The following is a 12793-nucleotide window of genomic DNA, read 5'->3' on the forward strand; positions in this document are numbered from 1 at the left end:
AGGCCCCTCCTCCGTCTTCAGGGAGACTGTCGCCTCACTAAGAAAGGGGCCACTTCTCTTGCTCATCACGACCCCCAGCTCCAAGGACAGTGCCCACCTGGCACACGGGGATGACTCCCGAGTTCTCGGGGCCCGAAGGAATGAACGAGGATGGCTCCCAGCGCTGGAAGGGTTATCTGGTGTAGCACATGCTCGGTAAATATCTGGTGCGTGTTGCACAGCCGAACACCCCTGTCCCCGAGAGACCCCGGAAGGGCTTAGGGTAGGTGAAAAGAAATACACACGGACCACGGTGGCACCCTGCCGTCTCCCGGTCGCGCTCTTCCGCACGTTCTGAAGCCAGAGAGCAAGGCCACAGAAGCAGACGGAAGGGAAGAGAAATCTCATTCAGTGCAGGTGGATGCCGCAATCTCCTCTGTGACTCTTCTGCAGCCCGGTGGCCGGCCAGCGAGCGGCCCCAGACTCTGGCACCACCGGGCCAGCATCACGGCCCCCAATCATTTCCACGGTCACTTTCTGCAGCGTTACACTTGTCACAACCTAGTCTCTTAAAAATCCAGGAAGGCTTGACTGATCGTGCCTACACCTTTGCATCCCCTGACCGGCTGTCATGAAGAGCACGAAAGTGACTGTTTTAGATAAACAGTAGACGAACAGACTAGAAAATGATAAACAGGGGCGCCTGGGTGGCTCAGTGGGTTAAGCATCCGACTTCGGCTCGGGTCGTGATCTCACGGCTTATGAGTTCGAGCCCCGCGTCGGGCTCTGCGCTGACGGCTCAGAGCCTGGAGCCTCTTCAGATTCTGTCTCTCTCTCTCTCTCTGTGCCCCTCCCCTGCTCACATTCTGTCTCTCTCTGTCTCTCAAAAATAAATAAAAACATTAAAAAATTAACAAAGAAAAGAAAATGATAAATAGATGATAGATGACATTGATGGATGGATAGATGAAAATGATGGACAGGTGGGTGAATGGATGGATAGGTACATGATAGAGATGATGATGGACAGATACAGGATAGGAAGATGGATGGATGGGTGGGTGGATGGGTGGATAGACGGGTGGGTGGTTGGATGGCTGGATGGGTGGGTGGATGGGTGGATAGACGGGCGGGTGGTTGGATGGCTGGATGGGTGGGTGGATGGACAGACAGGTAGGCGGGTGGGGTGTCTGTGTGCACACATGTGCGTCTCTACCCCACTCATCAGGAACACCTTCCCTGCCTTGGTAGAGCTCAGTCTTACGTATTTTATCTTATAAGCGTACCCCACTGCATTCTGCCTGATCTCGATGTCAGATCCAGGTCGGGACGAGCACACAGGTTGCAAGGAAAGAAAAAGCCACGGAAGCTTATCACTTTGGAAAGTCTCCTTAGTGTCCAGCATTCTGGATGCTTTCTCCTCAGCCTTCTATTAAGCATGAGGAAGAAGAAAAAAGGGAAGAGAGAGTCAAGGGCCACATCTGTACCTTTTCACAGGAAGCGCACTGATAAATGTTCATCGCTCTTTTTTTTTAATGTTTATTTTTGAGAGAGAGACAGAGAGAGAGAGAGAGACAGAAAGAGAGAGAGCATGAGCGGGGGAGGAGCAGAGAGAGAGGGAGACACAGAATCCGAAGCAGCTCCTAGGGTCTAAGCTGTCAGCACAGAGCCTGACGTGGGGCTCAGACCCACAAACCGTGAGATCATGACCTGAGCCCAAGTCAGACACTTAACTGAGTCCCCCAGGCGTCCCTACATGTTCACTAAAGGACTGAACGCACGCACACTGCCAAAAAGCGGCACGTGAAGTGTTTTTACGTTGCTGAGCCAACACACATCCCAAAGATATGTGGAAAACATAAAAAAAGATTCCTAGAGATTCCCCACTGGACGGACGTTTCTATCCTTTATTGCTAAAAACAGAGGTTACGTGTGGGCAAGTAATTTAAGCCAAATAACGTTTCAGAAAACCACACGTGCTCCCGAAATGTCTGTAAGCCACCCTGGGATGGCACCTCTACACCCGTGCATGTGACAGTCACCAAAGAAGCAAGAGAATCTAACTTGTGAGCTGGTGTTCTCAGAGTCACTTCTGCCGGCAGGGCCTGGTCGGTGTCGTCCCGTGTCATCACTTGTCCATTTCAGAAGCCGTGCTTGTCATCGCTGGACACACGGACACGAGTAAATGCACCAGGTGGCCCTCTCTCCTCCTCCTCGTGTGCTCGTGCGGGCTCTCTCCTTCACACACGGACACAAGCACACAGCACCCCCCTTACTACACTGCCCTGGCACAGGCCTGGCCACTCAGGAAGGAGATTGCACTTAAAGAAGGAGTAAGCAGAACTTTCCCCAGCACCTTTGCAGCATGCTCGGAGGAGCGGGAGCATGGTGACGCACAACCTCGTAAACCGACCGAGGGCACACAGACCTGCAGCGGACGGGTCTTGGGGACACCCTGGGGTACTTCGGCAGGCGTGGGGGAGGAAGCATCCGGGACAGGAAAGGATGACCCTGGGTGACAACGAGCACACTGAGCATGAAGGTTTGATTTATGACAAACACAGCCCCCCGGGGGGGCTCGTACTTATAGGTCCCACCCCCACGGGTCTGGGCCCAGGGCTCCCACAAGATGGCCCAGGCTGAGGGGCCATCCACAGGCTCGACCCGTCCCCTCCCTGCAAGACCTGCTCTCCTGGGTCCCTCGTGGGGAGGACGGACCTGGCTGGGCCGCTCACCGGCTGTGGCTCCAGCTTCTCGGAGGTCAGCTACCCACTCTGCTGCCGCCTTTCTGGAATCGAGACCGGGGGTCTGCGCTGAGTCCTCAAATCCTCTCTCGAGTCTGATGTGCGGGAGGCTCCCTGCCCAGGAGGTGAGCGGACAGGCGCCGACCCTCCCCCCTCTGGCGGTCCGTGCTCCGGGAGCTGCCTCGTGCCACGTCCACGGCCGCTCCGTCCACACCCGCACGCGTCTGCTCTCTCTGAGCAGCGTGGACGAGGAGAACGGCCACGGCCCGGCCATTTCCCAAAGACGAAAATGCCTGCGACCGCTCACACCGCCGATGGCCCGAAAAGCAAACGCGCTCCGTCTCTGCTCCAGTGACCTCGTTCTCTTTAAGTAAAACGGAATCTGAAACCACGGAGGTTCTGGTGCTAGAAGGAAGCGCATCAGCATGAATATTGGCTTGCTGGAACTTGACAATTTTTCTGGAGCTCACAGAACTGAAGAGCTGGCTTTTTCCCCTTCTTCTTCTCTTCCTGACTCATGCAGTTTCTGAACGTCAGCGAAAAACTGGTTCCGTCATCAGAGAACTGCTCGGCCCGGCTTTCACGTTTGGCTGCTGTCACCTGTCGCAGAACTGATCGGGGGGAACCGCCGTGGACTCCGAAACCTCGTGCGGGACAAACGGCCAGGCCCCCGAGGAGGCCACCGCGTCGGCTAACGGAGCCGGCAGGCGAGCCGGGACCTCGTGTTCATCGCTGGAACGTTCCGTGACAAACGGTTTTGCCGGCAGCTTCAAAGGCTCCCGCCGGGTCTCCGTTACTTTTGCCGGCCTCCCTGTTCCTTTCTGATCCGTCCTGAAAATAACAGGCCCAGACACAGGCAGGCCCCACCGTACCAACACCCCGTCACGGGCTGGACGGCGGAGGGTCAATGCTCGGTCCAAGCGTGTGATTCGCATCGTGACACAGATCCTGACACGGAATCCTGCTTCAGTGTCTCCTTCGATCCAGTCCAGCATCTGGAGGGATCCGAGGTCAGTGCCACCTGACACATGGCTGACCGGCGGTCCTTCCGTTTATGCACCACCACGGCCTTTCAGGGGCGTCCCCTCCGCCTCAGCACCGTCTTTCTGTAGCGACAAACGTCTCATCTGTGAGACAGGCCCACCTGCCAGGCAGGCTGGGCCCGACCTGCACCGGTCTCTCTCGGGACGCAGCGCCTGCCTGCTGGAGGGGAGCGGCTTCCCACGAAAGCGGGTCCAAACTGCTGAGGACAGCAGGGCCCACGGGGACTCTCGATACAGGTCTGTGCCCAGTGTCCGTCCCTCGAGGTCCTTACACCTGTGCCGGAAGCCCGCTTTCCCGATCTTGCCTGCCTCCGTCCCAGGGCACCACCCCCAGCGCTTCTGGGTGCAGGCTGCCCTGTCCCCACAGACTGCGGGGACATCTGTGTGGCCTCCAAGCACCCGTCCCAGCCCCGTCACGGCACCCGAGCCGCCCCCCCACTCCGCCGTCTTCACTCGCCCGCTTGTCTCTCCCACTTGACCGGAAGCACATTTAAGGACAGGAACCCCCTTCCCAACATTTTCTCTGTGACACGCTTCTGAATAAATGACCACGACAGCGGCCTGATCGGAGTTTCTTCACAGCGTTTCTGCTCAGCCACAACCTCCGTCTTCCCTCTACAATGGATTTCTGTTTTCTAAACGTATAAAGTCTCTCGCTGCTGGTTCCGCAGGCGGCCTGGAGAAGCAGACACGCTCTGACTCCACGAAAACTAGCTCGTTCTCTTGAAGTGGAAGGGAGTCCGAAACCACACGGAGGTTCTCGTAGTGAGGAGGCCGGCTCTGACACAGTGTCACCCGGGGGGATGCGGGGGGGTCCCCGTCCTCCGGAGTAGGAAGTCTACATCCCTCGGGACACCAGAGGTCTCCACGTGCGGACCGCCAGCTACTCGGTCCCGCCTCACGCTTCAGGCCCGCCCGATTTCTCTCTTTCGATCTTTTCAAAATGGGACGTCCTCTTGTACACCTACGGGTTGTCCCCAGCCTGAGGGTCCACGCTCCCGCCACGCGGGACCACCTGCCTTTCCTGGACGCCGCCCCGAACATCCACCCGTGCATCCGAGGCTCTACTCACTCTGCCCAAGCCACATCAAGTGTCACTTGGCATTTCCTTGTCACTGCCTCCCCTGTGCTCCCGGAGCGCTCCGCTCCCGCCTTGACCGAGCACCCCCTTAACTGCACCTCTAGACTCACACCATCCCCCCCGTCAGGGCCACGAAGCCCAAACAGGCCGAGGGCAGACAGTGCTGCTGTTCTCCCCAGGGCGTCGTGCGGTGCCTGGCTCCAAGAGGCTGCCTAACGCACTTGGATGGAAACACGTTCTTCGTGCTACGGTAGCAATAAAGAAGATAAGTGTGGGGTCCTCTTTCTTAAGACAAAGCACTGATATGCACGAAAAAAGCAGAGATGGCGTTCCAAAATTCCAACCCCTCTCCGCACCGGGTCCACGGCGAGGCCGTAAACACAGACCAGAGAGGAAACCCTCCATCGACGTAATTAGGATGCACCTCTTTATCTGCAGGTGGATTCCCAGAGGCAGGAAGAGAAATGGGAAACAATACCGTCAAGATGATACGTGGCCAGGGCTCCGCCCGGGACACAAACGTCACGCAAGCGCCTGGAGCCCATGGTGCATTCAGCAGGCACCTCTTACATGCAGGCACCCCGCTAAGTACGGCCCAGGGAGGGGAGAGACATCACCACTCCTGGCTCGGCTGGGGAGTGTCCGTCCTCACGGCACTTCCTTCCGTCCACCAAAGTTTACTCACCTCTCCAGAGAACCTCCGGCCTGCACTCCCAGGCCCTCCCCGCCCCCCAACACAGCCCACCTCCCCTGAGTTCCCGAAGCTCTTGATTCAAACCCACCGCGACGTTTCCCGGCACTCAGGGGAGGAAGGTCTATCCCTCCCGCCGGCCTGTTGAGTCTCTGACTCACCCATCCTCCATCCTTATCTGACCAGCTTGGGCCCAAGGACTCCAGAGCCGGGGCTTGGAAAATGTCACCTCAACGGATTCACATTTCCGTTCTCTCCTTCAGAGAGTCCGCCCACATCTTCGACACCCCGTGGAAATAAGCCAACTCTGACCACTGTCGAACATGCTTTACCTCTTTCAGAACCAGCACGCATTTGCCGGGTCCCACGGACTGAGGTAGCTCTGCGATTCTCCCTTTGTTCAGGTAAGGGCCCGAGAAACACCTGTGGTTGATAAAAAGCTGAGGACAGCAGTATTTCCCGTTAACAGTACCTGCAGGGAAGAGAAACACAGCGGATGCCTTAGGATCCAACAAAAAACCGGCTTCCTCCACTTAGTTGTCAAAATTACCAGAGGCACGTGGCGTCTTGACATCGGAATGTTTTACACCCACACCAGCTTGGAAGTTCTGGTTATATTTTTTCTACCACATACGTGAACTTTTCTGTGTATTATGCAGGATTCGAGACACAGCAAAAGGTGCTACAACCAACACAGTGACAACTAACGTATCACTAGGCAGCTAAGAAAAAAACAATACCGGCTACACAGCTAAGTTCCCCTGGGCTTTCCACCCCAGAACCGCCCCCCCCCCCCCCCGCCAACCTTGTGCTCCCCTTCCCCGAGTCTGGTGTTTGTCATTCCCATGCACGTCTATAAACTTTACCACACATACGGGTGTTTGTGTGTCAACACACAATGGATCGTATTTCGGATATTTTTAAAATGCAGCAAAATCTTGTTTGCGAACATAATTCGTTCTGGAAACATGCGTGTAATCCAAAGCACTTGTATATCAAAACGAATTTCAAGAACCACTGGCTCAGTTGTGATCACGTGACGTTCGGTATCACATACGACTCGTACGGCAAGACATCACTCGTTTATCAAGTTAAAATTTATTAGAAATCTTGGCTCGTCTTGCCCGTCACTTGCAATCCAAGGTTTTACTGTATTCCCTAAGTGGTTTTCTGCAGCATTTGGTTTGTTTAATGTGAAGGTTCTAAGATCCATCCAAGTTGATAAACGTTTATCCAGAAGGTTCATCCATTTTCTGTGTGTGACTCCATTACAGCAATACAGCACAAGCGAGTTTTCCATTCTCTTACTGATGGACGTTGAATCATTTCCACTCTCTCGGTATTACCGACAGGGCTTCAGCGAACACGGCTGTGAAAATCTGCTCCTGCTTATGGGCAAGAGAGTTTTCCAAGTACGTAACAAGGAGGGGATCTGTTCGGCCCTGGGGTCTGCAGTCTTCCGTTTTATTACACATGGTCAAATCGATCTTCACGCGGACTATCCCAACTTACACTCCTCTCAGCGCTGTGTAGGAGTTCCTGCTGTCCCACGTCCAAGCCCACACTAGGTATGGCTGCCTCAGTCCCACGTCCAAGCCCACACTAGGTATGGCTGCCTCAGTCCCACGTCCAAGCCCACACTAGGTATGGCTGCCTCAGTCCCACGTCCAAGCCCACACTAGGTATGGCTGCCTCAGTCCCACGTCCAAGCCCACACTAGGTATGGCTGCCTCATTCTGCCGCTCGGATGGATGTGAAATGTACCTCCCAGAGGATTAAATCTGCATTTCCTTCATTATGCTTTTGACTTAGCCAAGTTGTTGGTCTAGTTGTGTCTCCAAGGGCCACGGGGAAAAGTGGAATAACCACACAGTAAGGTATTACCCTACAGCCTCCAGATGTCCGGAAACACAGAAAGGGGGTTCGCTGTCAGCCAAGACGCGCCCTCCCCCACGCCGCTCCAAGCTAAACCACGCTAACAGTGGTATTTCTGCCTAACAACGGTTCTGAGTTTGGGATGGTAACTGAATGGTCCAGGAAGGTCTGTCCTAACAGGACTTCAACTAAGAACCAACAGGGAAAGAGCACGAAGTGTTATTTTTGTGAGTAAAAGACAAAAGGAGTAAAATAACAATTACAGACGCTGAAGGAAGAGCTGACATTTTAAAACCATTCTGAAGTTTGAATTCTATACAACAAAATTAGACCAAAGAAAATTATGCCCACAGCTGCACACACGTGGAAGTTTCTTGGTAGGATTACCCTACCCAGACCTCGAGAAAAAAAGTTTTAGTGAGTCTACTCATAAAAATGCTCTCCTCACTACACCCTGGACGGATAGGGTTCCTCCACGGCGTATAGCTTTTAATCCTGGAAGAACTCAGAGTGGGTTTCGTTCTGGCTACAATACAGGATTCTTAATCAGATATATTATTCAATGTACAAACATGTCTATAATCAGCTTTGTTTGTCAAAGGGGAATTCCCATGTGTGTTTTCAAAGGTTATTTAGAAGATGTAGGACTTTACACGTTAAAAGACACGTACTATTCGTGCTCAGGTTTCAAACACAGAGGGTTTTAAGGAACAACTCAAGAGCCCACGGGGACTTAAGTATTAACCGCTAGTAGAAAATGCAGGTGGGATGGCATAAAATGTCAAAAGAAGGAGTGCGTGCTGAGGATATTTTCAACGCTTTTTCTTTCCACGTGACCACTCACAGCATACAACCTTAACTGGCTCCTCATTTCCAAGTAGCACTTGGACTCTTCTCCTGCGGACCGAAAGAATTATCTAGAGCTACTGACCAAGAAACAGAAGAGGCACAGAGAATTTGGTTTAGAAATTGTTTTTTAAAGGTGCGCCCGGGGGGCTCGGTCAGTTATGCACCCGACTTCGGCTCAGATCACGATCTCACAGTTTGTGAGTTCGAGCCCTGCGTCGGGCTCCGTGCTGATAGCTCGGAGCCTGGAACCTGCTTCGGATTCTGTGTCTCCCTCTCTCTCTCTGCCCCTCCCCCACTCACGCTCTGTGTGTCTCTCTCAAAAATAAACAAACATTAAAGAAAAATCAGAAAATAAGAGAAAAATGTTTTAAAGTAGCTGTATGTGAATAAGTAGCAATGGAGACAAGGAAAAAGAACCCAGAGTTGAGGCATTCTTATATTGACCTGGAAAATACGTGAATGTCCCCCTCACAGACTGGGAAGGGTCAGACAGCCGCAAAGGGGCTCACTTACCTGTGGTGTCCAAGGGAGAGAATAAACAAAGGTCATGAGGTATTTTCTCAACAGGCACTGTGGATGGCAATCTGCAGATCAAGAAAACGAAATGATCATGGGTCGCACCCTTTAGAAGACACTAGTCCATTCCAAAGTCCTTTCACAACTGAAAGGGGCCGTTCCAGAAACCCTAGGACACATGCATGTAGCGGCAACACCAATACCCACGGGGAAGATCATTTCACACAAGTCGCTCCCCAGTTCTTACCATAACCCTAAGAAGCTAGTGGAACATCTCCCCCTCGAGTGGACATCACTAGTCAGTGATGTCCTTCTAGGTCATTCCAGGCTTTGCCTCTTGCTACAGAATTACAATAACATCCTTAATTATGTTCTTAGACCCGAAGAAGTATTAGCTTGCAGAGACTTGAATGCGAATCAGACTTGTCTTCAATGCCTAACTGGGAACTACCACTGTCTGGTGGCCTTTGATCTCTGGCATCTGGGCCGGTGTGGGTCACGGCTACACGAAAAGGATCTTCACACAAAGCCTGTGAACGGATGGGTCTTGAAACGTCAGGTGGGCCTAGCCTACGACAGAGCTTTGTGGTATGGTTCAGGAACCGCTTGCTGAATAAATATTTTCTAAAAAATGTAGCCGGGGGAAAAAGAGGCGTGTCGGGTCTCACAGGGTATCCACGCTGGCTGTGCGGAAGAAACCACACCGTCGAAGAGTGACATGAGCTCAAAGTAAACCATGACGAGACCTCAAGTTGGGGCAGCTACAGCACCGGTTCTCAAAGTGGGGTCCCTGGAACCAGCAGACCGGCATCACCTGGGAACTTGTGAGACGTACAGACGGTCAGGCCCCACCGAAGACCCGCTCAGCCGGAAAGTTTGGACACGGGGGTCCGGCAGCGTGTGTGTTTTATCGAGCTGCCCCGGTGACCACGGGTCCACGGACCGCAAACCGGGGAGTTAACGAATTCAGATTTGGGTTCCGTGGTGGGACGGTTGATTATTACTTCCTCTCTATTTCAGCCTCCTCCGGACACACCTGGAGTCGCATTAACCTGATACACTGTGTTTCGAAACGAAGGTACGAGAAATGCCCCCCAAACTGTTACTTGCATTCAAGTGACAATACAGCTATTATTACATCTCATTTTATTTCGACGTGAGCCTGGGGAGATGCAAAAATGCTGGTCTTAAATTCCTTTCCCTCAGTGTATTTTTATGAAGAAAACGGAGCCAGCTGGCAAAGGCAGAGAAGAAACACGGCTTCCTCGAGCGCACCCTGCTGGGACCGGGCAGAGCTGGCGTCAGGCCGAGGGCCGCCTGGCAGGCCGGTCGCGACCAGGGACGCCCGCGTGCTGCGTGCGGGGCAGGGGCAGCTGTGCGTGACCGTGGGGGCATCGTACATTGCTGTCACCTTTAGGGTGACAAGTGCTAGCTAAGTCCCTAAGGAAAACAGCGACGCCTCCTGCCCTCCACAAAGACAACGCTGTAGAGTTGATCGCACAGTTCGGGGGAAAACAGAAACAAAAACTTACTGTTTTTCCGGCTGCACGACTGCGATCTTTCTCTTTTTTTGTGCTGGAAAACAGGCAAGACAGGGCAAAAGGACAATCAGCTTTGCTCACCAGTTGGGCAAAAGCTTTCTTTAAAAAATGCCTTCAAGTAAAAACTGTGTCAGTTTTAAAGTAACGGTTTGAACACTGAAAAGTTATTCTATTCATGCCACAATTTTACCTTAGTTTCTTCTAGCATTAGACCGTGACTCATCAGAAATGAAGTCTAAACAGAATTTAGTGCATTTAATCGTACCACTACACTAGCTACGTTATTCTAAAATGTGCTTTTAATAAGAAAGAAAGAGCACACATATCATACTCACCTAATCCACCTGGTAGGACAAATTGTTGCGAGCAAGATTATCCAGAGGGATTGTTTGCTTTTTCCCCACGGAAAGCGCGGGAAGTCCAATAATATTACCATACGGCATACTCCCAAATTAGGATTAGAGGTATGTTTTTGCACTAAAGTATTATTACTGGAAGGAGGATTAGTACCCCGTAAATATGTCTGACGAATATCGACATAACCCAGCCAATAATTATTTTTCAGACAAGAAGATTTACAGTTTATATAACGTATTCGGAGCACCTTACCAAAGATAGACCTAAGACCGTGGCATCACTTAATGCTGGCACAGACAATCCCACATCTTCCAGCATATGTGTAATTTCAAGAAAAAAGTTCTAAGTTTATTTTTTGAGAGTGAGAGAGAGAGAGAGAGAGAGAGCCAGAATCCCAAGCAGGCTCTGAGCTGTCAACACAGAGCCCAACGTGGGGCTCGATCCCATGAACCTCGAGATCACGATCTGAGCCAAAAATCAAGAGTCAGACGCTTCACCACCTGAGCCACTCAGGCACCCCTGAACAGAATTTCTAAAGCTACCGGAGTTTAGATTATTTAGATTTATAGTTTGCCTCTTCAGAACAAATGCGTGACTGAATCCGGTCATGCCTGGCTCTCTGGCCAGTGGAGTCAAGAGTCTGTGGCACTTTAAGTGAGCAGAAAAAATGAGAATGCCTTTGATAATGACAAAGTTATTCTATGCTCAAAATTTTAGGAATGGCTTAAAGTAAGGGCCAAGATACTACCCTCATTGGATGATTCATCGAGCAATACTGTGTATGGGGGAGAATAATCCCTTAACATCCACCTGTGTGTAATCTGGGCTACTTACTTTGTGGCACACAGGTAATGTATCATCCCACTTTTTTTGAGTGAGTGGGGGGAGGAGCACGAGTGGGGTAGGGGCAGAGAGAGGAGACACAGAATCTGAAGCAGGTCCAGGCTCTGAGCTGTCAGCACAGAGCCCCACGTGGGGTTCGAGCTCACAAACTGCGAAGTCAGATGCTCAACGGACCGAGCCACCCAGGTGCCCCACTGTCCCACTCTTAATGAATATCGACTAGGACTCAAGTGTCCTTCAAAATCTGACAGCAGGGAACAGAACTGATATAGGATGGAAGCTTCCTTTCTAGCAATACTCTGAGCATCTACGTACGGGAACCATGTCGTAGGACGTTAGAAAGTAAAGCTAGCATATAAATTAATAAAGGAAATACTAGCAATATCTATTTCGCAAAAATTAAAACCCCTTATCTTTAAGGGCTCATAATTTTAAATAATACTCTTGATAAACATTAGGGTGGAAAAAAATGCCATGATTTATTAGTCTTGAAGATTTTTAAAGGTCCCATTTCAGGATAATGATCTACAACAGCAGATGTTAAAACACACACTGCTATATATATTCAAGAGACAGAACTGTTGTATTTAAGAACACAGAGTTAGTTCTGGGTTAACTATTAATATTGTTTTAATTCGGCATTTTTGTGATCAGAAGGACATTATACACTTCAAACTACAGTTGAAATCTCACTGGTTGGTTAGTGCTAAGAGTAGCTGTTTGTATGTTATGTCAGTAAATTATTATGGTCAATTAGGATTCTTTCAGGGTAAGTCTCATGAGAAAAACTAGTTCTCTCTCAGACATGCTGATACAAAAACACAGTATTTAGCTTAAATGTTCTCTAATCAAAATAACGAATTGTATACCAAACTGGCAGTCAAGATTTCTTTCATATTTTATTTATTCTACATATGTTATATATTATTTTATACAACATACATATATTATTGTATTTATTTTGAATTTTATCTCTGCCACTCTGTGACCTTCAACTGCCTTAGCATTCTGACTTCGTTTGTCGACCTGTGAGATGCTTGCAAATATTCATCTCACAAAGACATTGAAAGCATACATGAGGCAAAAATATCGGCACTCCACAGAACATCTAACAGCAGCTCTGTGTTTTACAACTCAGCTACACTATTTACAAAACTGTCTATTTATAAAAATAAATAAATAAATAGATAAATAAATAAATAAATACATACATAAATAAATAAATAAATAAATATAAAATTTTGAAAAGGGGGTGCCTGGGTGGCTCAGTCGGT

At 50.5% G+C, this 12793-nt stretch overlaps 1 protein-coding gene across 3 annotated transcripts in view; it reads right to left on the reverse strand.

The window, feature by feature from the left end:
• SFMBT2 (Scm like with four mbt domains 2) overlaps nucleotides 1-12793 on the reverse strand; it is a 227004-nt gene that overhangs the window by 33456 nt on the left and 180755 nt on the right. For all 3 annotated transcript variants that reach the window (XM_030321061.1, XM_030321063.1, XM_030321065.1), the window contains 3 exons: nucleotides 10311-10353; nucleotides 8776-8846; nucleotides 5871-6010 (listed from right to left, as the gene is read on the reverse strand). In XM_030321061.1, coding sequence (XP_030176921.1) covers nucleotides 5871-6010; nucleotides 8776-8846; nucleotides 10311-10353 — 254 coding nt within the window. The remainder of the gene's footprint in view (nucleotides 1-5870; nucleotides 6011-8775; nucleotides 8847-10310; nucleotides 10354-12793) is intronic.

The sequence above is a fragment of the Lynx canadensis genome, chromosome B4, assembly GCF_007474595.2.
Source record: "Lynx canadensis isolate LIC74 chromosome B4, mLynCan4.pri.v2, whole genome shotgun sequence".
NCBI classification, from domain to species: Eukaryota; Metazoa; Chordata; class Mammalia; order Carnivora; family Felidae; genus Lynx; species Lynx canadensis.